Source organism: Salmo salar, chromosome 02, assembly GCF_965601325.2.
Source record: "Salmo salar chromosome 02, fSalSal1, whole genome shotgun sequence".
Lineage (NCBI taxonomy): Eukaryota > Metazoa > Chordata > Actinopteri > Salmoniformes > Salmonidae > Salmo > Salmo salar.
In genome coordinates, this window is record NC_138292.1 from 37,193,175 (window position 1) to 37,217,540 (window position 24,366).

At 42.1% G+C, this 24,366-nt stretch overlaps 1 protein-coding gene across 2 annotated transcripts in view; it reads right to left on the reverse strand.

The window, feature by feature from the left end:
* LOC106581894 (ras/Rap GTPase-activating protein SynGAP) overlaps nt 1-24,366 on the reverse strand; it is a 111,355-nt gene that overhangs the window by 12,746 nt on the left and 74,243 nt on the right. Inside the window, exons 8-20 of one of the 2 annotated variants that reach the window (XM_082962511.1) lie at nt 22,433-22,672; nt 21,896-22,225; nt 20,085-20,229; nt 19,822-19,966; nt 19,381-19,617; nt 18,925-19,126; nt 18,385-18,593; nt 17,863-18,076; nt 16,927-17,523; nt 16,283-16,726; nt 14,141-14,323; nt 13,053-13,264; nt 5,181-5,262 (exon numbers count right to left, since the gene is read on the reverse strand). In XM_082962511.1, coding sequence (XP_082818637.1) covers nt 5,181-5,262; nt 13,053-13,264; nt 14,141-14,323; nt 16,283-16,726; nt 16,927-17,523; nt 17,863-18,076; nt 18,385-18,593; nt 18,925-19,126; nt 19,381-19,617; nt 19,822-19,966; nt 20,085-20,229; nt 21,896-22,225; nt 22,433-22,672 — 3,240 coding nt within the window. The remainder of the gene's footprint in view (nt 1-5,180; nt 5,263-13,052; nt 13,265-14,140; nt 14,324-16,282; nt 16,727-16,926; nt 17,524-17,862; nt 18,077-18,384; nt 18,594-18,924; nt 19,127-19,380; nt 19,618-19,821; nt 19,967-20,084; nt 20,230-21,895; nt 22,226-22,432; nt 22,673-24,366) is intronic. The other variant, XM_082962508.1, reaches the window with a different exon arrangement.

Genomic DNA, 24,366 nt, shown 5'->3' on the forward strand with positions numbered 1-24,366 from the left:
AGCACAAGAGGGCCCAACATGTCAACCAAGTCACCATGCTGAGGAAGCAAACCAAGGCTGTTGATACACACATGCAGCAGTAAAGATGGTAAGTAGCCATCTTGTGCAAGCCAGAACGTGAGGCAGCTTTATGTACAAGTACACCCTCTGGACAGAATGCTACTCAATCGCAGAGCCATAGCCCCCAACCTATCTCCTTAATGCTGAGCCAAGCAGAGACACATTGGGTCCCGTTTTTAGTCTTTGGCCGGGGATCGAACTCCCAACTTTCCAATCTCAGGGCGGACACTCTAACAACAAGGCCACTGAGTTGGTTTAGCAATAAAGATAGCTGCATTTTAAATCAAGCTAAATGTCATTCATTGATACAAAGACTGAAAAGTCTTAACAAGAAGAATTGTATCTCTGATCTCTTCTGAAGCTGAGGGGTTAGAAGTTGAGGCGAAAGGTCATGCTACTGCTAAACATGCAGTAATCATTGGCAAAAGTAATAAACACGACTATTACTGCAACAAAGAATACATTGTTTTTTAATTCTGAGTTAAACAATATAAATATGCATACACATATAAAAAAGGTTGAATGACACATAACACATACAAGGTTATAGAGACAGTAGATAACTGATGGAATAGGGATAACCAGGTAAAGTGAGACATGCATTATACTCACAACGATGCATGGAACATACAACATTAAGTTGGAAAGGATATGTAGAGTACAACATCCAAAGACTGATTTATTTGTTATGAGTCATTACAAGGACAGGTTGATCTACTGTACTTTCAAGAGTGCTACCACTAGTTGCTGCCTACAGGTGTAATATCTTAATTGGACCAGTTTCCCACAGTAGGAAAATAATCCTGCACCAACAGGAATGTGGATAATAAAATTAATGGATATGTTTGTAGGGGTTGATACATTTTTCATGAGGGCAAATCAAGTCAAACATTTTAAAGTGGAAATTACAAACATTAGAAGTTTTTTAAACCCTCAAATACGAACAAGTTTACATTTCCTGCTGAACAGGAAAATTATCTGTTATAACAGAGTGATCAAATTAAGATAGAACATTTGTATATACAATGAGGGAAAAAGTATTTGATCCCCTGCTGATTTTGTACGTTTGCCCACTTACAAAGAAATGATCAGTCTATAATTTTAATGGTAGGTTTATTTGAACAGTGAGAGACAGAACAACATAAAAAAAATCCAGAAAAACGCATGTCAAAAATATTATAAATGGATTTGCATTTTCACGAGGGAAATAAGTATTTGACCCCCTCCGCAAAACATGACTTAGTACTTGGTGGCAAAACCCTTGTTGGCAATCACAGAGGTCAAACGTTTCTTGTAGTTGGCCACCAGGTTTGCACACATCTCAGGAGGGATTTTGTCCCACTCCTCTTTGCAGATCTTCTCCAAGTCATTAAGGTTTCGAGGCTGACGTTTGGCAACTCGAACCTTCAGCTCCCTCCCCAGATTTTCTATGGGATTAAGGTCTGGAGACTGGCTAGGCCACTCCAGGACCTTAATGTGCTTCTTCTTGAGCCACTCCTTTGTTGCCTTGGCCGTGTGTTTTGGGTCTTTGTCATGCTGGAATACCCATCCACGACTCATTTTCAATGCCCTGGCTGAGGGAAGGAGGTTCTCACCCAAGATTTGACGGTCCATCGTCCCTTTGATGCGGTGAAGTTGTCCTGTCCCCTTAGCAGAAAAACACCCCCAAAGCATAATGTTTCCACCTCCATGTTTGACGGTGGGGATGGTATTCTTGGGGTCATAGGCAGCATTCCTTCTCCTCCAAACACGGCGAGTGGAGTTGATGCCAAAGAGCTCCATTTTGGTCTCATCTGACCACAACACTTTCACCCAGTTGTCCTCTGAATCATTCAGATGTTCATTGGCAAACATCAGACGGGCATTTATATGTGCTTTCTTGAGCAGGGGGACCTTGCGGGCACTGCAGGATTTCAGTCCTTCACGGCGTAGTGTGTTACCAATTGTTTTCTTGGTGACTATGGTCCCAGCTGCATTGAGATCATTGACAAGATCCTCCCGTGTAGTTCTGGGCTGATTCCTCACCGTTCTCATGATCATTGCAACTCCACGAGGTGAGATCTTGCATGGAGCCCCAGGCCGAGGGAGATTGACAGTTCTTTTGTGTTTCTTCCATTTGCGAATAATCGCACCAACTGTTGTCACCTTCTCACCAAGCTGCTTGGCGATGGTCTTGTAGCCCATTCCAGCCTTGTGTAGGTCTACAATCTTGTCCCTGACATCCTTGGAGAGCTCTTTGGTCTTGGCCATGGTGGAGAGTTTGGAATCTGATTGATTGATTTCTGTGGACAGGTGTCTTTTATACAGGTAAAAAACTGAGATTAGGAGCCCTCCCTTTAAGAGTGTGCTCCTAATCTCAGCTCGTTACCTGTATAAAAGACACTTGGGAGCCAGAAATCTTTCTGATTGAGAGGGGGTCAAATACTTATTTCCCTCATTAAAATGCAAATCAATTTATAACATTTTTGACATGCATTTTTCTGGATTTCTTTGTTATTCTGTCTCTCACTGTTCAAATAAACCTACCATTAAAATTATAGATTGATCATTTCTTTGTCAGTGGGCAAACGTACAAAATCAGCAGGGGATCAAATACTTTTTTCCCTCACTGTACAGTAGTAATAAAAACTCAAGCAATATTCTTAAATTAACTAATTTAATCAAGTTTGACAATGAAATCCCATTAAAACCAGATATTTACTAGAGAGGGGGTGGAGGTATTCTCAACATAATGCTATAGGAATATGTATCCACAAATTGCAGGTAAAAAGCTGAAAGCTGAGTGAACTGCCCACTGTTGGGACAATAAAGATGACGTGAACCCTATGAGTCACCGACACTCCCACCTAGACACCCAGCATTAAACACCTGTTGCTGCCATGGCGATGGACAAGTGATTGTATGGTAGCCAGCTCACTGCAAATAATGACAGATATTGGAAACGCAATCATTAACACATGCCAACATGCTCTGCTTGGGCATAGCCATGATGGGAATGTAATGGTCCACAACAATTTACGGCTTCCTTTTATAATCTTCTTGACTATAACCTTCAGAACAATGGAGATACACAGAAAGGTTTGCCTGGTTGCATGACAATGGACAATTAGCATGAGAAAAAATAAACTTGGGTGGAAGCATGACATGGAAATAATGAATGGCACCAGAAGATCCATGTTGGACTGCTGTGATTTGATACTGTGTCTCGGAAGAGACCCAAACAGCTTCATGTTAGATAGCAAATCTGCATCTTTCAGCTTGGAAACAAAACCAATGTCAAGATGAATGCCCAGCCTTGAACGCTACTACGACCTCTTAAGAAGAGCTACTCAAACTGTATCTCTCAGCACTCAGAAAGGACACATAGATTCCGATCCCAACGCTGTGTGAGGCTGTAGGCCAAGTCTACCATGACACTCCCCGCAACTACATGTCAACCACAGACTGGCCACGGTTGACTGAGTGTAACCAGCGCGAGCGCAGTTACTCTTTGGTCTGCTACTTGTCTGGCAACTGAAAACAACGCCACGCATCGCTGGACAGCTTTACCCCCTTTCAACCACAGTTTCTAAGCCTTTCTGGCTAATCTCTCTCTCTCCCTCCCTCCCTTCCTCTCCCTCTCTGGGGGAGCTGTGTACTGAATGGAGAAATAACAGGAGAGATGCATTGGATCACTGCTCACTTGAGGAAGCGTGGCTGAAGCCCTGACCGTTCGACACCTTGCAGGGGTGCTGCATTCAGCTGTATTCTTATCTGGGACATACCGGGAGCCCTGTCTGTTCACACCGCTCAAACGTTCTGCTTTTGTTTTTATCTCTGGACGTCAGAAAATCTATTATATCTGTTGCCTCTTTTGAGTCTGATTTGATTCAGATTGGGATAAAGAAGTTTGGATTGGGGAAGTGGCTGGGTGGGATTCAGCGAAGCTTGAGCGTACATGTGTCATGTTGTTTGCAAGAGACATTGTGGTTTGACACATACTCACTCTCTCTCGCTCTTTTACACACACACACACACACACACACACACACACACACACACACACACACACACACACACACACACACACACACACACACACACACACACACACACACACACACACACACACACACACACACACACACACACAGAGAAATCTGGCATGTCTTTGCAGCATGACTCATGATTGAGGGTGGGCTTGACCGGTTTGACAGGAGATGATGGGTGGCTGGCTAAAAGCATGGACCGAGAGACATTGAGTGTGGATGCTGGAGACATTGTCGGCCTGACAAATTAACTCATCCTCAGGACTAAAACTGTTCAATAGTTGTGTATTATGTCTGTCTTGCATTTGTGTTAGACTGGTAATACAACTTGACGTTGACATGCTCAGTGTAAATAATTGGGATGAAGGAGTTTGGATTGGGGAAGCGGTTGGGTGGGACTCATCTTCTGGTGGAACAGGGATTTGATTTAAACGAATGGAAGAAGCTTGAGCATACATGTGATGTCATTTGCAAGAGACATTGGGGTTTGACACACTGTCTCTCTTTCACACACACACAGACACATACACACACACACTGAAAGCTGGTATGTCTTTGCAGCATGACTCAGGCTTGAGGGTGAGCCTGCCCGGTTTGATAGGAGATGATGAGTGGCTGGCTAAAAGCATGGACCGAGAGACATTGAGTGTGGATGCTGGAGATGTTGTCGGCCTGACAAATTAACTCATCCTCAGGACCAAAACTGTTCAATAGTCGTGTATTATGTCTTGCATTTGTGTTGGACTGGTAATACAACTTGACTTAATACTTATAGTTCACACAAAGTTGATAGACGTGTCTGAGATGTACAGTTATCACAGACGCTGATTTGATTACAACCCGGATGTGGTCAGACAGAATATAAACAGATTGATTGAGAGACAGACACGAGACGTAAACAGACGTTCTTTGACCTTCAAAGCACCTAAATGGATTGACAGACAAATGACAGTCTCACCCAAACCCAAGGACTTGTCTAGACAAAATAAAAGGGACAAATCAACAAAGAGATGAAAACAACATAGAGAAGGATAGAGAGATAGACACAGGCCATCCTACAGACATGGCGACCGGAAGAAGAAAATCACAGACCTGATCGGCGAAGACCCTAACGTTAGCTTTTGGCGGCTCAATGATGGCTCCTCCCCTTATCTCATCCTCCACAGCCATAAGTCTGAGAGAGAGAGAGAGAGAGAGAGAGAGAGAGAGAGAGAGAGAGAGAGAGAGAGAGAGAGAGAGAGATCAAACAGTTGAGAGAATTGTGAGTTAAGTTGACACTAAGTAGCTAGGTGCAATGCGTAAGGCTTATAAAGACTGTACAGGTGCAAGCTGCATCTGTCATTGCCCTGACAAATGTTGATTTGTCAATTATACCCATTACCTGGTCTATAGTAGTGTTGTTAAAACCTCTGGTAGCCAAATTATATTCTATTCAACCAATGCTTTAACTGTTTAACATACACTGCTCCAGTAATACGAGGAAGCATTTTTGAGGCAGTTGAAGTGCATATTTCCATGTTTCCCAAGGGATTCAGCATGATGGGTCTGTCCAATTCAGGGTGTTTTCCAATGTAATCATGCCTAATGATGTCTAGATTGTGGTGTTATGCCGGTCATCGTGTTCTGAATGGGGTTTAATTAATAGTACATCCCTCATGGAATAGTTGAACCGACGCAACATGATAGAGATTCCAAATCCATGTTATAACCATTTCAAAAAGAGTCGGCTTGCAAGGATATGGGAAGCTTATTGCTACAGTCTCCATAGAATATTTTTCTTGCCATGCAAATTCACCTTTAGACACGATTACTCAGCATCAGAATTATTTTCCAGAGGGGAACATGGATCATTAATTACTTGCCTTTGGAATTTCAAGATCTGCATCATTCAAGGTAATGGTTCTGATATTTTCTTCAACAGACACAAAAGGTGAAAGATCAATTAAAAGTCACTGCAATCATGAAGTCAAATCCAAGATGGCGATCAGCTGTTTGGTGATGGAGATTCAATGAACAAGGGTACATATGACATCCTAACTCCTACCTGGTCGATATTTCTGAGGTAATGAAATTCTTCTGTTTTGCTCATTATATATTTCATTATCTTTCAATCTTATCACATCTACTTTCCGCCTGAACGACATGGTTGTTTTAATTTGAAGTCACACAGAAAAGCTGTGAAATTGCTGACAAAGTGGATGAACTTCAGAGCGTTAAACTCCTGAGATTAACAGAATGCTGAGAGAAGACTAATTACACTAAATGAATGACACATTATATACAGTGCCTTCAAAAAGTATTCACACCCTTGACTTTTTCCACATTTAAAATGGATTACATTGAGATGTGTCACTGGCTTACACACAATACCCCACAATGTCAAAGTGGAATGATGTTTTTAGAAATGTTTACAAATGAATTAAAAATGAAAATCTGAAATGTCTCGAGTCAATAAGTATTCAACCCCTTCGTATGGCAAGCCTAAATAAATTCAGGAGTAAAAATGTGCTTAAGAAGTCACATAATAAGTTACATGGACTCACTGTGTGCAATAATATTGTTTAACAAGATTTTTGAATGACTACCTCATCTCTGTACCCACACATACAATTATCTGTAAGGTCCCTCAGTCGAGCAGTGAATTTCAAACACAGATTCAGGTTTTTCAATGCCTGGCAAAGAGGGGCACCTATTGGTAGATAAAAAAAATAAAAAGCAGACATTGAATATCTCTTTGAGCATATTATTACACTTTGGACGGTGTATCAATTCACCCAGTCACTACAAAGATACAGGCATCCTTCCTAACTCATTTGCCGGAGAGGAAGGAAACCGCTCAGGGATTTCACAATGAGACCAAAGGTGACTTTAAAACAGTTACAGCGTTTAATGGTTGTGATAAGTGAAAACTGAGACTGGAGCAACAACAGACAATAAAACTGCAAAAAATGTTACATTTTTTTACTTTAAGTCCTGAATACAAAGCGTTATGTTTGGGGCAAATCCAACACATCACTGAGTACCACTCTTCATATTTGCAAGCATAGTGGTGGCTGCATCATGTTATGGGCATGCTTGTCATCGGCAAGGACTAGGGAGTTTTTTTAGGATAAAAGAAATTGAATAGAGCTAAGCACAGGCAAAATCCTAGAGAAAAACCTGGTTAAGTCTGCTTTCCAGACAGACATTGGAGACAAATTCACCTTTCAGCAGGACAATAACCTAAAACACAAGGTAAAATATACACGGGAGTTGCTTACCAATACAACATTGAATGTTCCTGAGTGGCCTAGTTACATTTTTGACTTAAATCGGCATGGAAATGTATGGCAAGACTTGAAAACGGCTGTCTAGCAATAATCAACAACCAGCTTGACAGAGCTTGAAAAATTGTTATAATAATGTGCAAATGTTGTACAATCCAGGTGTGCAAAGCTCTTAGAGACAGAAAGACTCACAGCTGTAATCAATGCCAAAGGTGAGTCTAACATACAGCATATTGACTCAGGGTTGTGAATACTTATGTAAATTACATATTTCTGTATTTCAATAAAGTAGCTAAAACATGTTTTCACTTTGTCATTATGTGGTATTGTGTGTAGATGGGTGAGATAAAAAAATATTGAATCTATTTTGAATTCAGGATGTAACACAACAAAATGTGGAATAAGTCAAGGGGTATGAATACTTTCTGAAGGAACTCTATAGGACATTGTGCAGCGGCAACAGGGAAAGTGTGGACCAGACAGCCAATGTGATTGGTGCAATAACTGAGCCAATAAGACAATCTAAAAACAGACATACATTTTAATCATAGCACAAATTTTTGTCAAACTATTTCAAAAAGTGTGGTTGGTTTGGATAGAGGATAACATATTGTCATTTGCCACCATATCAAGCTGTAGCATTTCCGCAGAGAAAGCAGTCTCTGAACATGTTTATGCTTAACATACTACAACTAAATTGATGCTTAACATGAATAAATAATAAAAATCCACAGGTGAAGTTTCAGACATTGGTGTTAGATGTTTTATTACATAAATAATGTACAGGGATTTATTTGACAAAAATAAGAAAGGGAAAAGCGTATGCACTGACAGAAACATTGACACTGATCTAAGAAACAATGAAATGTAACATGAGTATACAGTAGAATTCTAAAAAAGGCAGACAGCGATTCACATGGGTGATATGTACCAAAACTAAACCTGTATATCTATTTACTTCAAGTTCAACTAGTTTGCTTGTCAGGTCAAGTCTTACACACAGTCAAAACAATGTGGGGATTTGTCAATATGAGGTCAGGGACAGGTCATGATGTCTGAATTGGCTGTTACAGAGAAATAAGGCAGGCGATCGGGTGAGTCAAAGGTCACATGATATGTAGTCAATTATATGTACATCAACAGTAAACCCTCACTATGTGCTGCTTTTTGCCATATCAATCCAAATGGCTTTATTGCACAGTGACAAGTTATATGTCTATGAAAACTTTCAAAGTAATACTGATGTAATATTATACATCTATACAGACTACCAATATTATGCTTGCTACAATGCCAAAAGAGAGGCAATCTTATGATAGTGAACAATTCTTGTTCCACATCGCATCTGAAAAAATGACTCCCTCAAAGCTCTAACTTTAGCAAACAACGACACCATTTACCATTCTGTCTCCTATGATTTACTGCAGATGAAAAGTTAAACCAACGACACACAGCAAAATTATAAATCTTAACACTTTAGATAAACTGCACCAATATCCATCTATCTGCATGATTAACATTTTTGTTCAAATCACAAACACTATACAGCCATGTGTAAGTCAAATATATTTTTTTACAGTACTGTAGATGCTGTATCTATGGTATTTAGGGATTTACAGTATCCATGGTCATACATGCAGAAGTCTCAGTATAATGTATGTTGATATGGTTTCAATTGATACTGAATGGGACCTGAAAAAACATTTAAGTGTATGAGTTCTGTATGTATGGTTATATGATAGATGTATCTATGCATGTAAGGTATACATGCTCAATATCTTTGTGTGCCTGAATGTAGGCCTACATACATACAATGCTTCTGTTCATGAATGCTCAATTTAATCTATTATTGCACATCTCGTAATGCAAAAAATATTGCTATTTCAATAGATTAAAATAGTTAATTACATTGGTAATATCATAACAAAATGTACATATAGAATCTTCGTGTATTATTATTGGTACGGCTGGTACAGTACTGGTACATCAATAGGGTATTGATAACATTTAGATAAAGTGTGTTACTCTGTCTTGTCTGATATAATAGAATGTAATCTGTCATATTCCTCTTTAAGAAACATAACTGCTACTCTAGAGGCACACGTCTAGAGGAACCAAGACAAATCACAAAAAAGGCTTTCAAAGAATATCTGAAGTCGTTTCGAAGAAGAATGATGAATGAGATTTGAAAAACAATGATAAAGGTTTGGGTTTTGTGAAATGTGGAATGTATGGTTCATTTTCCTTTTGGAGGACAGTGGACATACAGTTGAAGTCGGGAAGTTTACATACACCTTAACAAAATACATTTAAACTCAGTTTTTCACAATTCCTGACATTTAATCCTAGTAAAAAATCCCTGTTTTAGGTCAGTTAGGATCACCACTTTATTTTAAGAATGTGAAATGTCAGAATAATAGTAGAGAGAATGATTTACTTCAGCTTTAAATTCTTTCATTACATTCCCAGTTGGTCAGAAGTTTACATACACTCAATTAGTATTTGGTAGCATTGTCTTTAAATTGTTTAACTTGGGCCAAACGTTTCGGGTAGCCTTCCACAAGCTTCCCACAATAAGTTGGGTGAATTTTGGCCCATTCCTCCTGACAGAACTGAGTCAGGTTTGTAGGCGTCCTTGCTCTCACATGCTTTTTCAGTTCTGCCCACAAATGTTCTATCGGATTGAGGTCAGGGCTTTGTGATGACCACTCCAATACCTTGACTTTGTTGTCGTTAAGCCATTTTGCCACAACTTTGGAAGTATGCTTGGGGTCATTGTCCATTTGGAAGACCCATTTGCGACCAAGCTTTAACTTCCTGACTGATGTCTTGAGATGTTGCTTCAATATATCCACATCATTTTCCTACCTCATGATGCCATCTATTTTATGAAGTGCACCAGTCCCTCCTGCAGCAAAGCACCCCCACAACATGATGCTGCCACCCCCGTGCTTCACAGTTGGGATGGTGTTCTTCTGCTTGCAAGTCTTCCCGTTTTTCCTCCAAACATAATGATGGTCATTATGTCAAAACAATTCTATTTTGTTTCATCAGACCAGTGGACCTTTCTCCAAAAATATCTTTGTTTTTCTGTGGATATAGACACTTTTGTACCTGTTTCCTCAAGCATCTTCACAAGGTCCTTTGCTGTTGTTCTGGGATGGATTTGCACTTTTCGCACCAAAGTACGTTCATCGCTAGGAGACAGAACACATCTCCTTCCTGAGTGGTCCCATGGTGTTTATATTTGCGTACTATTGTTTATACAGATGAATGTGGTACCTTCAGGCGTTTGGAAATTGCTCCCAAGGATGAACCAGACTTGTGGAGATCTATAATTTTTTTCTGAGGTCTTGGCTGATTTCCCCATGATGTCAAGCAAAGAGGCACTGAGTTTGAAGGTAGGCCTGAAATACATCCACAGGTACACCTCCGATTGACGTCAATTAGCTATCAGAAGCTTCTAAAGCCATGACATCATTTTCTGGAATTTTCCAAGCTGTTTAAAGGCACAGTCAACTTAGTGCATGTAAACTTCTGACCCACTGGAATTGTGAAACAGTGAATTATAAGTGAAATAATCTGTTTGTAAACAATTGTTGGACAAATTACAGTAGATGTCCTAACCGACTTGCCAAAACTATAGTTTGTTAACAATACATTTGTGGAGTGGTTTAAAAACGAGTTTAAATGACTCCAACCTATGTGTATGTAAACTTCCGACTTCAACTGTATATATATACACATAAACATTCATACATATACACGTACACTACTGTTCAAAAGTTTGGGGTGACTTAGAAATGTCCTTGTTTTTGAAAGAAAAGCAAATGTTTTGTCCATTAAAATAACGTCAAATTGATCAGAAATGAATGTTGTAAGTGACTATTGTAGCTGGAAACGGCTGATTTTTAATGGAATATCTACATAGATGTACAGAGGCCCATTATCAGCAACCATAGATGTCCTAACTGACTTGCCAAAACTATAGTTTGTTAACAAGACATTTGTGGAGTGGTTGAAAAACAGGTTTATGACTCCAACCTAAGTGTATGTAAACTTCCGACTTCAACTGTAACTACCTGAGCTAATGAAATAGCTTGAAACATACTTTCTACCATCAATAATAAAAAACGCAAATAGTATTTCTCATTCATTGACAGCATATGAATCTGTCTTAAAATCTAGCAGCCATCCACTACTTTTAGAATCCTCTAGATTACCTTGTCAACTGTAACAATGCCATCACCCAAACTAACTTCAAAGGGGAAAGAGAACTTGTCATTTAACAGCTAAATTAGGTTTACTCTGGGTTCTCTTTACACATCATAAGATAGAGAAATACTATCAAACTGTGGTCACGGTTTGTAAAGATTGGCATTATTCATTCTCATGTCAAGCTGTTATGGCGATGACAACAATATGTCATGTACTACCTTGGTCTTTGCTTCATGCATTTTTATCAAAAACACCATTATGGCCTCATACTGTATAGGGCAGATAGAAGTCATATGATGTCACCTTTCAGTCCATTTTTGTGCTTTTCAATTCAATCTAGGTGAATCCCTCTCAGTTTACGATTATCGGAATAATCACCACAGATGATGCATGTAAACTACTAAAGGAAAAAAACAAGCAGCATGTTTGATATACTGGTAAAAAAAATGGTTGCCAAGTAGTGCAATAGTACAAAGGGCCTAAACATGTGTCTTTTGGGTTCTTTATGCACCAAGTTATGTGGTTATGGATGGGATTGGTTCCATTAAGTACAGCCAGGAACTGTCTCGGTCTTCATTCCATTTCTTCTTCCCTGGAATGGATTAAAAGCCCTGTGACGCATATCTAACTTTCAATTGCAGATTATTAGAAGTGGTGGACAAAAGCAGAACATTTACACAAATAGTTACCCCTCTCAAGTTTCTTGTCTCAAGTCAATTTGTCAACATTAGTCAGAAAAATAATGTTCAATGAACATTTTCCTACTGACTGGGTGAAAACCAATTGCCTAAGGTATCTGCATACAGACATGAATCATTCATATGAATGGATTTCACTGTTGACCTAACCTTTCAAATGAATGTGCAGTTAGTTTGAAGCTATCCCATTATTTATATATATATATATATATACCTATATATATATACCTATGAATCCTGAGTAGCGCATCGGTCTAAGGCACTGCATCTCAGTGCAAGAGGCGTCACTACAGTCCCTGGATCAAATCCAGGCTGTATCACATCCGGCTGCGATTGGGAGTCCCATAGGGCGGCACACAATTGCCCAGTGTTGTCCGGGTTAGGCCGACATTGTGAAAATAAGAATTTGTTCTTAACTGACTTGCCTAGTTATATAAAGGTTAACATTTTTTAAATATTTTTGATTAAAATGTGGTTGAGGCCTCCCCATTATTTCTCCATACATTATTAATGTATCTATTTCATGACTATACATTATCTAGACTCATATATTCATCAACATTCCCCAGATTATTTCCAAAAATCAGCACTTGCCTAAAGAAGATTAAGTCTGTCTATGATTGTTGGATATTTCTTAGATAAACGGAATCAGACAAGATAGGTCTCAACAATACATTAATGAATTTTTGTCTCTCCATTTTAGTTCTCTCTCTCTCTCTGTCTTCATCTCTACATCTCCATTCTCCATCTCCTCCACCCTCCACCACCACCCCTCTTTTTACCTGTTGATTATTCCTTTAATTTGGGAGTCTTTCTCCACTTGTTGTTGCCGTAGCCTCCTCTCGCTGTCCTCCAGGCGACTCTGGTATTGTGAGAGGATCTTACTGGTCTGCTGCTCCTGGGAAAGGAGCCTCTTCTCATACTCCTCCAGCTTCCTGTGGGACATGATCAGTCGCTCCTTCAGGGAGTGGATCTCCTCCTCATATTCCTTTACCTAAGACAGACAGAGAGAAGAGAACACATTGGAAATAGAAAATGGTTGGGCAATTGTCATACACGTCGACAAGTCACCATGGAATAGGGAGGCAACCACATTGTTGTTCAGTGTTCACTAAAGTCTAAAGCACACAGTTTAGCCCTTTTCACTTGCTCACTATGCACAAAGATCTAGCTATGTCTATTATGAAAATAACTTCAGAAGGGAATATATTGAAAATATTAAAAAAAGTTGCGCAATTGTCATACTGTTTATTAGCAACACATGGCTAAGCAACCAGCAAATGTTCTTGGGGGTTGACTGAACACACCTTCATTCGGACAAAGAAATGTGGTAATGCGGTGTCTGCGGTCAAATATGAATATGCGAGCTTAAAGTTTGTTTATTTTCAATGACTCACTGTTGTTCAAGTTCATCCTCAGCTGTTCCTATCTAAATTATTCATAAATACGTGTCTCGGTACCATCTGCTCTCCACTGATAGACTTGACTTGCACTTCCCTGACATCTGCACTGTGCATTAAGAAGGAGATATGACTCAGATCAGTGTTACGGTTCTCTAGTCTCACAGTTTGCTGTTGAATATGCTGCTACGTCGAATTGCTAAAGAAGAGAGAAATTCTGCATTCCTTTGAGGGATTGTTTTGTTACTGTTGATTTCCTAGAAGATTGGGATTTCATTGCCAAAGCTACAGTATATTGTTAAGACAATTATCTACTGTTTTTATACACACACACACACACACACACACACACACACACACACACACACACACACACACACACACACACACACACACACACATTGCCAGTGTCAAATTTAGGCTATCATTCTTTTGTATTGCAAAAGCTGTGGTGGGAGAGATGTATCTACCCTATCTAAGCGAGACTCATCCATGCTTTTGGAGTACTCCTTCAGCTTGAACTCTTCACGGTCGATGCGGTTAGCCTCCAGAGTAATGTCAGCGGATAGGTGAGGCATGTTGGAAACCCAGGCGACTGTTCTCTCATTGGCCGGGGTCGGGGGGTTAAGGGTCGAGGGCGACTGCCCGGAACCCTGGGGAAAAATACAAGAAGCAGATATGAAGAGGAAGAATAGGTACTTGTAGTGGTGTGTATTCATGGGTGCCAAGGGAAGCCAGGCCTGTCACCAAAAATGTAACAAGAAAAAACACAGATAAATATTTTTTTTGTCTCTCTGTGTTTCATCATTTTCCTTCAATTCGCAAGAGGCTGAATATATCTCACTGGAGAACGCATCCGAACGAGCAAAACACTGCCCCTCTGTCTCTGTATGTGTCGGCCATCTATCTGATGCTGTCTGGGCCAAAAGAGTATGACATTGTTGCCGGACGTAGCATTGAATGCAAGGGAAGCCAGCAAGCATTTGGCCTTCCTTGATTAAGTATAAAATAATAGCCAATCAGCGTTGCGCTAAACTGAGTGAGCTCAACTGTGAATGGTCCTGGCGTATCATTAATAAGTGTCAAGGGAAGCCAGTTTGGATTTGGCATCACTCTTATCAAATCGCATTGAGAGCATACGTCATTGAGAAACAACTTGAATTGTTGAATCTCATTGTGATGTTGTCCTCCGGTGGCTAGCTAGCTCTTTCCTTATTTAGCCATGGATGGAGATAGGGATTTGGTCTTGTGGTTTTACTTAATTCTCCATACTGGCCAATGATTATAACAGTGATTCTGATCCAACCATTAATTCCTTCATTCTGCCTCTGGCCTGAGAGGATGGAAGTTCAATATGTAGCTAGATGTAAAAGGCTAATGTTAACTAGCTAACATTGCCCATGAAAGGAATTTAGGCTAGCAAGCAAGCATTTTAGCCATGTAGCCTAGGACAACAATAAATAAGAGTGTACTATATGACAGAGTGACTGTTTCATCAACATGAAAGAGGATGGCATTGGCCTTTCTCTACAAGTAGGGTGAGTTAACAAGTGTTTTCGACTTGCACGAACTCTCTCTCTCTCCCCCCCCCCCCCCACACACACACACACACACACACACACACACACACACACACACACACACACACACACACACACACACACACACACACACACACACACGAATCAGAACCATGGACAGCCACATTATATTTAGCTTACGTTGATTGGACTAAATAGTTTTTGGTTGCTTTTAGTTGTCACTGTAGTAGACTAAGCATAGGTGATATGATGATGTTGAAATGTTGAAGTTGGAATGTTTCATCTCAATCTCTTCATTCAAAGACTCATCTTACACTCTTACTGACAGTTGTGGCTGCTTTGCGTGATGTATTGTTGTCTCTACCTTCTTGCCCTTTGCTGTTGTCTGTGCCCAATAATGTTTGTACCATGTTTAGTGCTTCTACCATGTTGTGTTGCTACCATGTTGTCATGTTGTGTTGCTGCCATGCTGTGTTGTCATGTGTTGCTGTATTGCTATGTTGTTGTCTTAGGTCTCTTTATGTCGTTTTGTGTTGTCTCTCTTGTTGTGATGTGTGTTTTGTCCTATATTTATATATATTTTTTATCCCAGCCCCCGTCCCCGCAGGAGGCCTTTTGCCTTTTGGTAGACAGTCCTTGTAAATAAGAATTTGTTCTTAACTGACTTGCCTAGTTAAATAAAGGTTAAATAAAAAATAAAAATGGTGCTGGAAAAGTGTTTTCTTTGCGTCTTGCGATAACTCTCCGTGGTTCTAAATCAATACATAGGTTGTAATATGGCTTTTGTTTTCTGGCTTCCCCAGTGATTTTACCCACGCACCGCTACTGTGTACTACACACATGAGGGGGTGACCCTTGGCCCTATTTATTCATACAGGTCACTGGGACTCTGGGGTTGGTCAGAAACAACTGTGAAAGAGAGAGCATGGTTGAACTGTATTTGATAGGTGTGTTGGAATTGTTATATAATGCTCTTTTCAGAGTGAGAGAAAATAACAGTGACAGCTATGAGCTTGTTGTCAGATTTAAGGGTAGATTAAATTACACAATAGAGTACAGTAGCCTGCATACCTGTTTACTAATGGAAGGTTTGAGCAGGTGCTGTTGCTGTGGTTGCTGTTGTTGCTGCTGTGATTGCTGTATGGTTGTTGTAGTGCCTCCCTGTGGCCCCTGGGGGCCCTGGCTCTCCCTGACAGAGCTCTGCTGGTGGGGCAGTCCAGGGGCTGTGTTGTCTTTGACCGACAGTTGTTGCCGTGGTGCCTGTTGCCGACCTCCGTAGCCTGACTCTGGTGATAGGTTGGCACTGGGCGGTCGCGTCTTAGCGGATGGTGTGGGAGCAGCAGCCGCACTGACGGACAGCTGATGGGAGGTCTGTGATTTGACACGTTGAGCGGGAGGCGGGGCGATGGAGCTCTGGCGCACAGGCTGGACTGTGGAGGGGGGTGTGGCCAGGGAGGAGTGGGAGGTACCAGTCTGAGAGGCCATGCCCATCTGCTGTTGCTGTTGAAGATTATCCTAACAAGGACAATTAGAGAACTCCAAGTTATCCTGGTCTTAAACCTGTTTCAGATGTTTACATTATGCTAATCCTATTTATGTAGGCTACAAACAAATATTGACTTAAATTATTATAAAGTAGGTGAGACAAAAAGGCTAATTTGCACAAAAGTAGAACATGATTGTAAACACATTCTTGACCTTAAGTTAAATCATACCTGCCCGTGCATGGACAGTTGCCGCCGTGCGAAATCAGCCCTGCTGTAGTCGTCACTATAGCTGTGTGAGTGGATAATGGCTGGCTGCCCCAGGTGCCCTGCCCCGGTCCTCAGGGTGGACAGGTCCTCGCTGCGGGAGAACCCCCCGTGGGCGAACTGGGGGATGTAGGCCTGGTGCGAGCCACCGGGGTCAGGCTCCGGGGCCAGGAGCAGGGGCGGCGGGAGATGGGCCCTGCTGTGCTGGTGGTGAAGGTGGGGTCCATCTGCAGTGCCGGTGGCCAGGTGAAACAGGGGGTTCTGGAAGGAGAGCGGGTATCTCAGGGCGGCGGCCTGCTGCTGCTGCTGCTGGGACAGCGAGTCGGTGGTGGTGCCCATCTGGCTCAACTGGCTCAGCCGGAGGCCCCCTGACATGCTGGATCCCCCAGAGCCGGCCGAGAGGCGGCCCCCGGCCCGGAGCTGGCCACTCAGGCCCGAGCCCAGGCCTCCTCCACCCTGGCTGCTGAGCCCTCCGAAGCTGCCCATGCCGGTGATGGAGGCCTGGGAGGAGTTGAGCATGGCCACCGACTGCAGGTTAGACACGCTGTTCATTGTGGAGTCCTGGAGGTCCATCATAGATATACACTTTATTGACACTGAGCACCTAGACGAGATTGATAGAGCTAACACCCTTCTGTGCCCAATTCTAAAGTGCCAATAAGTTGATTAAGTGTTTTATCTATTAAGAGGGGTGGTTGTATGCCTGAATTGCATGTCCCATGACTTACCACTAAGGTACATGCATCATTTTCCTATGAGCGCACAGCTGCCATACTATCCTGCAGTCGTCTGCCAGACTTGGCTACCACATGGAAAGGAGATGTGCAGTTTACATAGTTTCCTGTAGAACATGGCTCCTAACAGATCTTAATGCTATCAAAACTCTAGAATTCAACTAACCTTGTGGTCTGGCTCGGTGATATCGGAGCTACTGGTGCAGTAGGCAGGGCTGGATCGGGCCAATGGAGGGCGTGTTACATAGAAAACATCTTTGGAGGCTCGATGTGGGTGATCACGCTCTTGGAAACTCAGCTGAGGATGAGCACGAGACGGCATGACCCCCCCACCGGACACACCAGATGTAGGGGAAGGCAAGCGAGTGATATCTATGGAGCTTAAGAAAGGCAACAACACATGGCAACAGATTGGAGAAGACGATGACAAGGTTATAGGTGTATTACAAGTTTGGCACAAAAGGCACAACCCAACTACAGCATTATGGCAGGAAAGGTAAAACTTTAACAAATGCACCAACCAACCATCCCCCTAGGGCTGGTTTCCCCAACACGGATTAAACCTAATCATAGACTAAAAAGTATGTTCAATGGAAATTCTCCATTCAAAGTGCTTTTTTGTCCAGGACTATACTTAACCTGTTTCCAGGAAATAGGCCGATAGGATTAAATAAAGCCAGGGCACTACCTGTTGAGATCCTTCATCATGAGATTCTGGAACTCCGAGGAGACTCCCCTGTTGAAGCTGGGTCGTGAGAGCAGCCTCTCCGTCTGTCTCTCATGGACTCTATCTGTCTGGTTCTGGTGGCTGGGCTGCCTCTGCAGGTGGGGGTTACGCAGGGCCATGCTGATGTCATTCAAGAGGCGGGGCAAGGGACCCAGTTTGATAATGGCATCCTGTGGGTTAGGGTTAGAAGACTGACATGAATACAAGTTAGCAATGACAATAGGAAAAGCATTGAAATGGTTAAAAAGTGTGGTTGATCATTTTAAGTATGTTATCTTTGAAAATTGCAAGTGCACTTAATCATTCCACTCATTCTACTGTCTCATACTTTCAGATGACTGAGTTGTCAAGACCATACATAGCTATTTTATTGTCCTGATTCCTAATTGGACTTAACCATTGTAGTGTTATTCAATAATGATTATCTGTAACTTTTACTTTTTTTTATTGGTCATATATTGTAGAGGTTAGATTGTTAATATTTACCCTGATCCTCCCTACCTTGCTGAGCTGGGCCATGACCTCCCAGAGGAGGCTGTGCAGTATGGACAGCTCCCTGCCCAGGTCGATGTAGCCCTCGAAGCCCCCTGCGTTGCTCACACTGTCCAGGTTGGAGATCTCATAAAGGAACTGTTGCATGGAGCCCCACTCCATCTCTAAGAACTCATTCATGAAGCACATGTACTCCTCTTTCATACCAAACCTGAGGGAGAGAGAGAAGAAGAAGAGTCAAAATGCTGTATACTCAGATTACACACCATTGGCTGGTTTCCCAGACACAGAACTAGCCCAATCCTGGATTAATAACTAATAAGACATTTCAATGGAGAATCTACATTGAGCATGCTTTTTAGTCCAGGACTAGGCTTAATCTGTGTCCCGGAAAAATACTCAAAATATTACAGAAGTTTTAGCATAAGCATAACATTATAAATTGTTGTGAATGAATGAACTGACTTGGAGAAGTTGGCCAGGTTCTGCACCACTTTGGAGATGAGGGTGAGCGTGCGTGATGTCTGCTCATCTGGGTACTCCTGGGTCAGGTTGAACAGGGAGGGGGACATGACGGCCGGACACAGGAAGCGCAGGAAAAGGGAGCCGCTGATTAGGCGGTCTGCGATGTCCTCCCTCCCCCTCTCTGCACAGCGCACCCTCCACGAGGCAAACACCTCCTTCAGCTCTCGAGGAAACACACTGTAGAGAGATACAAATATACAGCGTGTTATTCTCATTTGATAGGATATTCTGCTTTAGTAAGGCAGTGTACGCCAACTACTGAATGCAAATATGGTGTGTTCAACAATCAAAATTCTGTAAATAAGTATTTGGGTGCTGTAGCCCAGGAGTAATCCTACTTGAATGAAAAAAACAGTAAGTACTCATATGCCAACTACTGACCAATGGGAGTTGACGATTTTGCAGAGTGCCAGTTCGCAGCACATGCGGAGATTGGCTTGGTGGTCTGGAAGGACAGAGGGTGGTGTCCTCATGGGGTCCACCTCGCAATTCTCCTCTGATTCGTACAGCGCCCTTATGAACTCCCCTGGAAACACAATATCACTGACCATTAGGCAAACACAGAAAGATAATGAATACATCACAGCAAAAACAGTTCAACAACATGTATTGAGTGATTCATGTGAAGCATTCGAAGGCCACACCTATTGCATCCTTGAGGTACTTATGTCCAATCAGCTTGAGATACTCTTCTATGGCTTTGGTGGCCAGAGTGTTCTCTCTGAAGATAAGGTGTTCTCGGTCTATGAATCTATCTACCTCACACATCGCCATGTCTGAAAGAAAATCCTGGGAAGAAACAAAACAAACATCAACATAGCATAGACTTTCTTTTTAAAACATTCAATTATAATCTATTGGGTACTCTCAAATTCAATTTTGAGGATATAACGCCTTTCCTCAGGTCAGATTGTAATTTGTTATGTTTAATATTCCTTCTGTTTCAATCTCTTTTGGTTTATGGTTTGGTAAGAAAACCAAGAAGTAGTCAAACTAATGTTAATTTTGTAGTTTATAGTGCCTAAAAGATAGAATCCGCAGGTTATGGGCGCCCCCATGCCGCCCCACTTCTTCTGTTGTGTTTTCACTTTGAACGAAAACAAGGGGATTGAGCCCTGAGCCGCCTTGGGCTGGCCTTCTGGGCAAGGTGTGTCTTTGCACTAAAACCTGCCTACTCGAATGACCCTGCTGCCATGCTCCAGAGCTGGAGAAGAAGTGAAAGTCACTTGCAAGCTACAGCCGCAAGAAACAAACACAGAGCAGACGAAGCCAACAAGCTAGCTAACTTATTTGCTGATAAACTGTCCTAGTAGCAGGGCCAGCATTTTCAGAAAATGTAGACAGAAACAAGCATCATTCTCGGTTTTTGGATCTGAATCAACTCGACCCCAAAAGAGAAAAAGAAGAGAAAAAAAGACTGATCAAGAAACCGGATAAACATTGGAATTAATTTTGAAAGGTGGAAGAGTGATGCCCGAAATGGCCACCATTGTCATGGACAGGTAGGTAAGTGTTGGATTGCGTTTTTAGCCTACGTTTTTTTAGCTACATTAGCTGCTAACCTTAGTGTGTTCAATGTTCAAGCTTGCTAACATGGCTACTTAGCTAGCTAGCTGACATATTTTGTATTTGGAAACTAACGATAACTAGCTACATCATGTAGCTACACTGCATAAACCACACAAGATGCCCAATGCCTTTATTTCAACTAGCTAACGTTAGCTAGTTACGTAAAGCTAAATATGCAGATTGTTGACATGATAGTGTGTTTGGTTTGTAGATGATAATGCTAGGTGGTTGACAGCATTTTCAACCTAGGACCACCCCAAACAATGCATCATCTAGCTATACATTCGGTACAGTGACATCACACAACAACAACAAAACATTCTCAGAAAGATTCTGGTGGAGACAGTCTGATTTCGAGGGAACCTGAGGTTGTAGAAGTTGTGATTGTGGAAAAATCCAAAAGAGAGGTAAACATTTTTATGGAATGTTTTGTGATTGAATAATACATTTTATTGGTAATCGACCAATGGAAGCTATGTTTGCCTGTTCAGCATATTGCTTACACAGCATGGCGTTGAGTCCTACCGTGAACTGCCCAACTTCAAGGACTGAATGAATATCCAGTGTGGTCAGTAAAGTAAACAATGGCTCATCTGCATGGCATATTGGTAGACCATGGGCCATCAAGTAATAGGATGGTTACATTAGCATGACACATGTTACACTGGTTACAGCGCAACACCACATCCTATGTATTTAAAGGACACTGTTATGACATTGACCTATTTGGCAGTCATATTCCATCAATATTATGCCATCAAATCAAAAACAGCATTTATCTGGCATATACACAGGATACAGTGAGGTGTATACAGGAATATGACCTTGCATTGTACCGTGTACTACTGAAGTAACAACTTGTTTAATGTTTCATGCCAATACTTACTTTTGCTTTCCCCGTGCTCTGTAGTATGTGGACCAGCGCACAGGCCACCTCTTCTTTACTCTTCACGCTCAGTAGAGGCTCCAGCACCGCACACAAAGTCCGGTAGTTATTGGTAACATACTCGGCAAACTCCTTGTACAGCTCCATGGGCAGGATACTCATGGTCTGGTAACGGGACTTGAGGCGTAGGGAGGCATTGATGATCTTGCCCCCTGCTTGCCCCTTGGCCAGGATGCTAGGCTGGATGACCGGGTACCACTGCTCCACAAACTGTCGGCCCGTGATGCTGGAGATAGAGATACTGACCAGTCCCAGGTATGTGCTCTTTTCCTGATAGAAGAGGGGAAATAAATGTGGGATTTTGTGGTCAAGAGTTATGGGGCCTTTAAGAAAGAGGAGAAAAATAAGATAGTAATGAAACTAAAGTATATTCATCCATCTTAATCATTGGGCAAGCTGGTTTAACCAGTCTGCAAAAATGTCATTTTAACCAGTTTCATACTGTTTTGCACACTGGTGAGAGAGTTGTCCCTTCACCTTGCGTCTCTTCTTGTCAGTCTCCTTGTAGAGATGAAGGCGTAGGTTGCGGACAGCTGGCAAGTTGTTGAACTCAAAGTGCTCGCCCCAGAACACGGTGTCAGTCCGGGGCTTGCTGGTGGTGCGTGCGTAAAGCATGTCGTCCAGACAAAGTTCGCAGTAGTAGCGCTTCTTGGTGGGAAGCTCCCGTGCCTCGATGATCCAGAGTTTCAGCACGTTGTCCACCCTCCGACTGTTGTCCTGAAGAGGGGCAAAGAGAGGGTGGCAAAAGGACAAAGCAGAACAGGGAGGAACGAAAACCAAAGGGAAAAAGACCAAAGAGAAAAAGAAAGCCAAAGAGAAAGGGAGGGTTGAGTAGGTTAAGAACAGTGGTGTAAAGTACTTCAGTAAAAACACTTTAAAGTACAACTTAAGTCGTTTTTTGGGGTATCTGTACTTTACTATTCATATTTTTTACAACTTTTACTTTACATTCCAAAAGAAAATAATGTACTTTTTACTCCATACATTTTCCCTGACACCCAAAAGTACTCGTTACATTTTGACAGGAAAATGGTCCAATTCACACACTTATCAAGAGAACAGCCCTGGTCATCCCTACTGCTTCTGATCTGGCGGACTCACTAAACACAAACGCTTCGTTTGTAAATTATGTCTGAGTGTTGGAGTGTGCCCCTGGCTATTCGTCAATAAAAATGTAAAAAACACAATTGTGCCATCTGGATTTCTTAATATAAGGAATTTGAAATGATTTATACTTTTACTTTTGATACTTAAGTATATTTTAGCAATTTAATTTACTTTTGAAACATAATTATATTTAAAACTAAATATACTGCTCCAAAAATAAAGGGAACACTTAAACAACACATCCTAGATCTGAATGAAAGAAATAATCTTATTAAATACTTTTTTCTTTACATAGTTGAATGTGCTGACAACAAAATCACACAAAAATGATCAATGGAAATCCAATTTATCAACCCATGGAGGTCTGGATTTGGAGTCACACTCAAAATTAAAGTGGAAAACCACACTACAGGCTGATCCAACGTTGATGTAATGTCCTTAAAACAAGTCAAAATGAGGCTCAGTAGTGTGTGTGTGGCCTCCACGCGCCTGTATGACCTCCCTACAACGCCTGGGCATGCTCCTGATGAGGTGGCGGATGGTCTCCTGAGGGATCTCCTCCCAGACCTGGACTAAAGCATCCGCCAACTCCTGGACAGTCTGTGGTGCAACGTGACGTTGGTGGATGGAGCGAGACATGATGTCCCAGATGTGCTCAATTGGATTCAGGTCTGGGGAACGGGCGGGCCAGTCCATAGCATCAATGCCTTCCTCTTGCAGGAACTGCTGACACACTCCAGCCACATGAGGTCTAGCATTGTCTTGCATTAGGAGACAACCCAGGGCCAACCGCACCAGCATATGGTCTCACAAGGGGTCTGAGGATCTCATCTCGGTACCTTATGGCAGTCAGGCTACCTCTGGCGAGCACATGGAGGGCTGTGCGGCCCCCCAAAGAAATGCCACCCCACACCATGACTGACCCACTGCCAAACCGGTCATGCTGGAGGATGTTGCAGGCAGCAGAATGTTCTCCACGGCGTCTCCAGACTCTGTCACGTCTGTCACGTGCTCAGTGTGAACCTGCTTTCATCTGTGAAGAGCACATGGCGCCAGTGGTGAATTTGCCAATCTTGGTGTTCTCTGGCAAATGCCAAACGTCCTGCACGGTGTTGGGCTGTAAGCACAACCCCCACCTGTGGACGTCGGGCCCTCATACCACCCTCATGGAGCCTGTTTCTGACCGTTTGAGCAGACACATGCACATTTGTGGCCTGCTGGAGGTCATTTTGCAGGGCTCTGGCAGTGCTTCTCCTGCTCCTCCTTGCACAAAGGCGGAGGTAGCGGTCCTGCTGCTGGGTTGT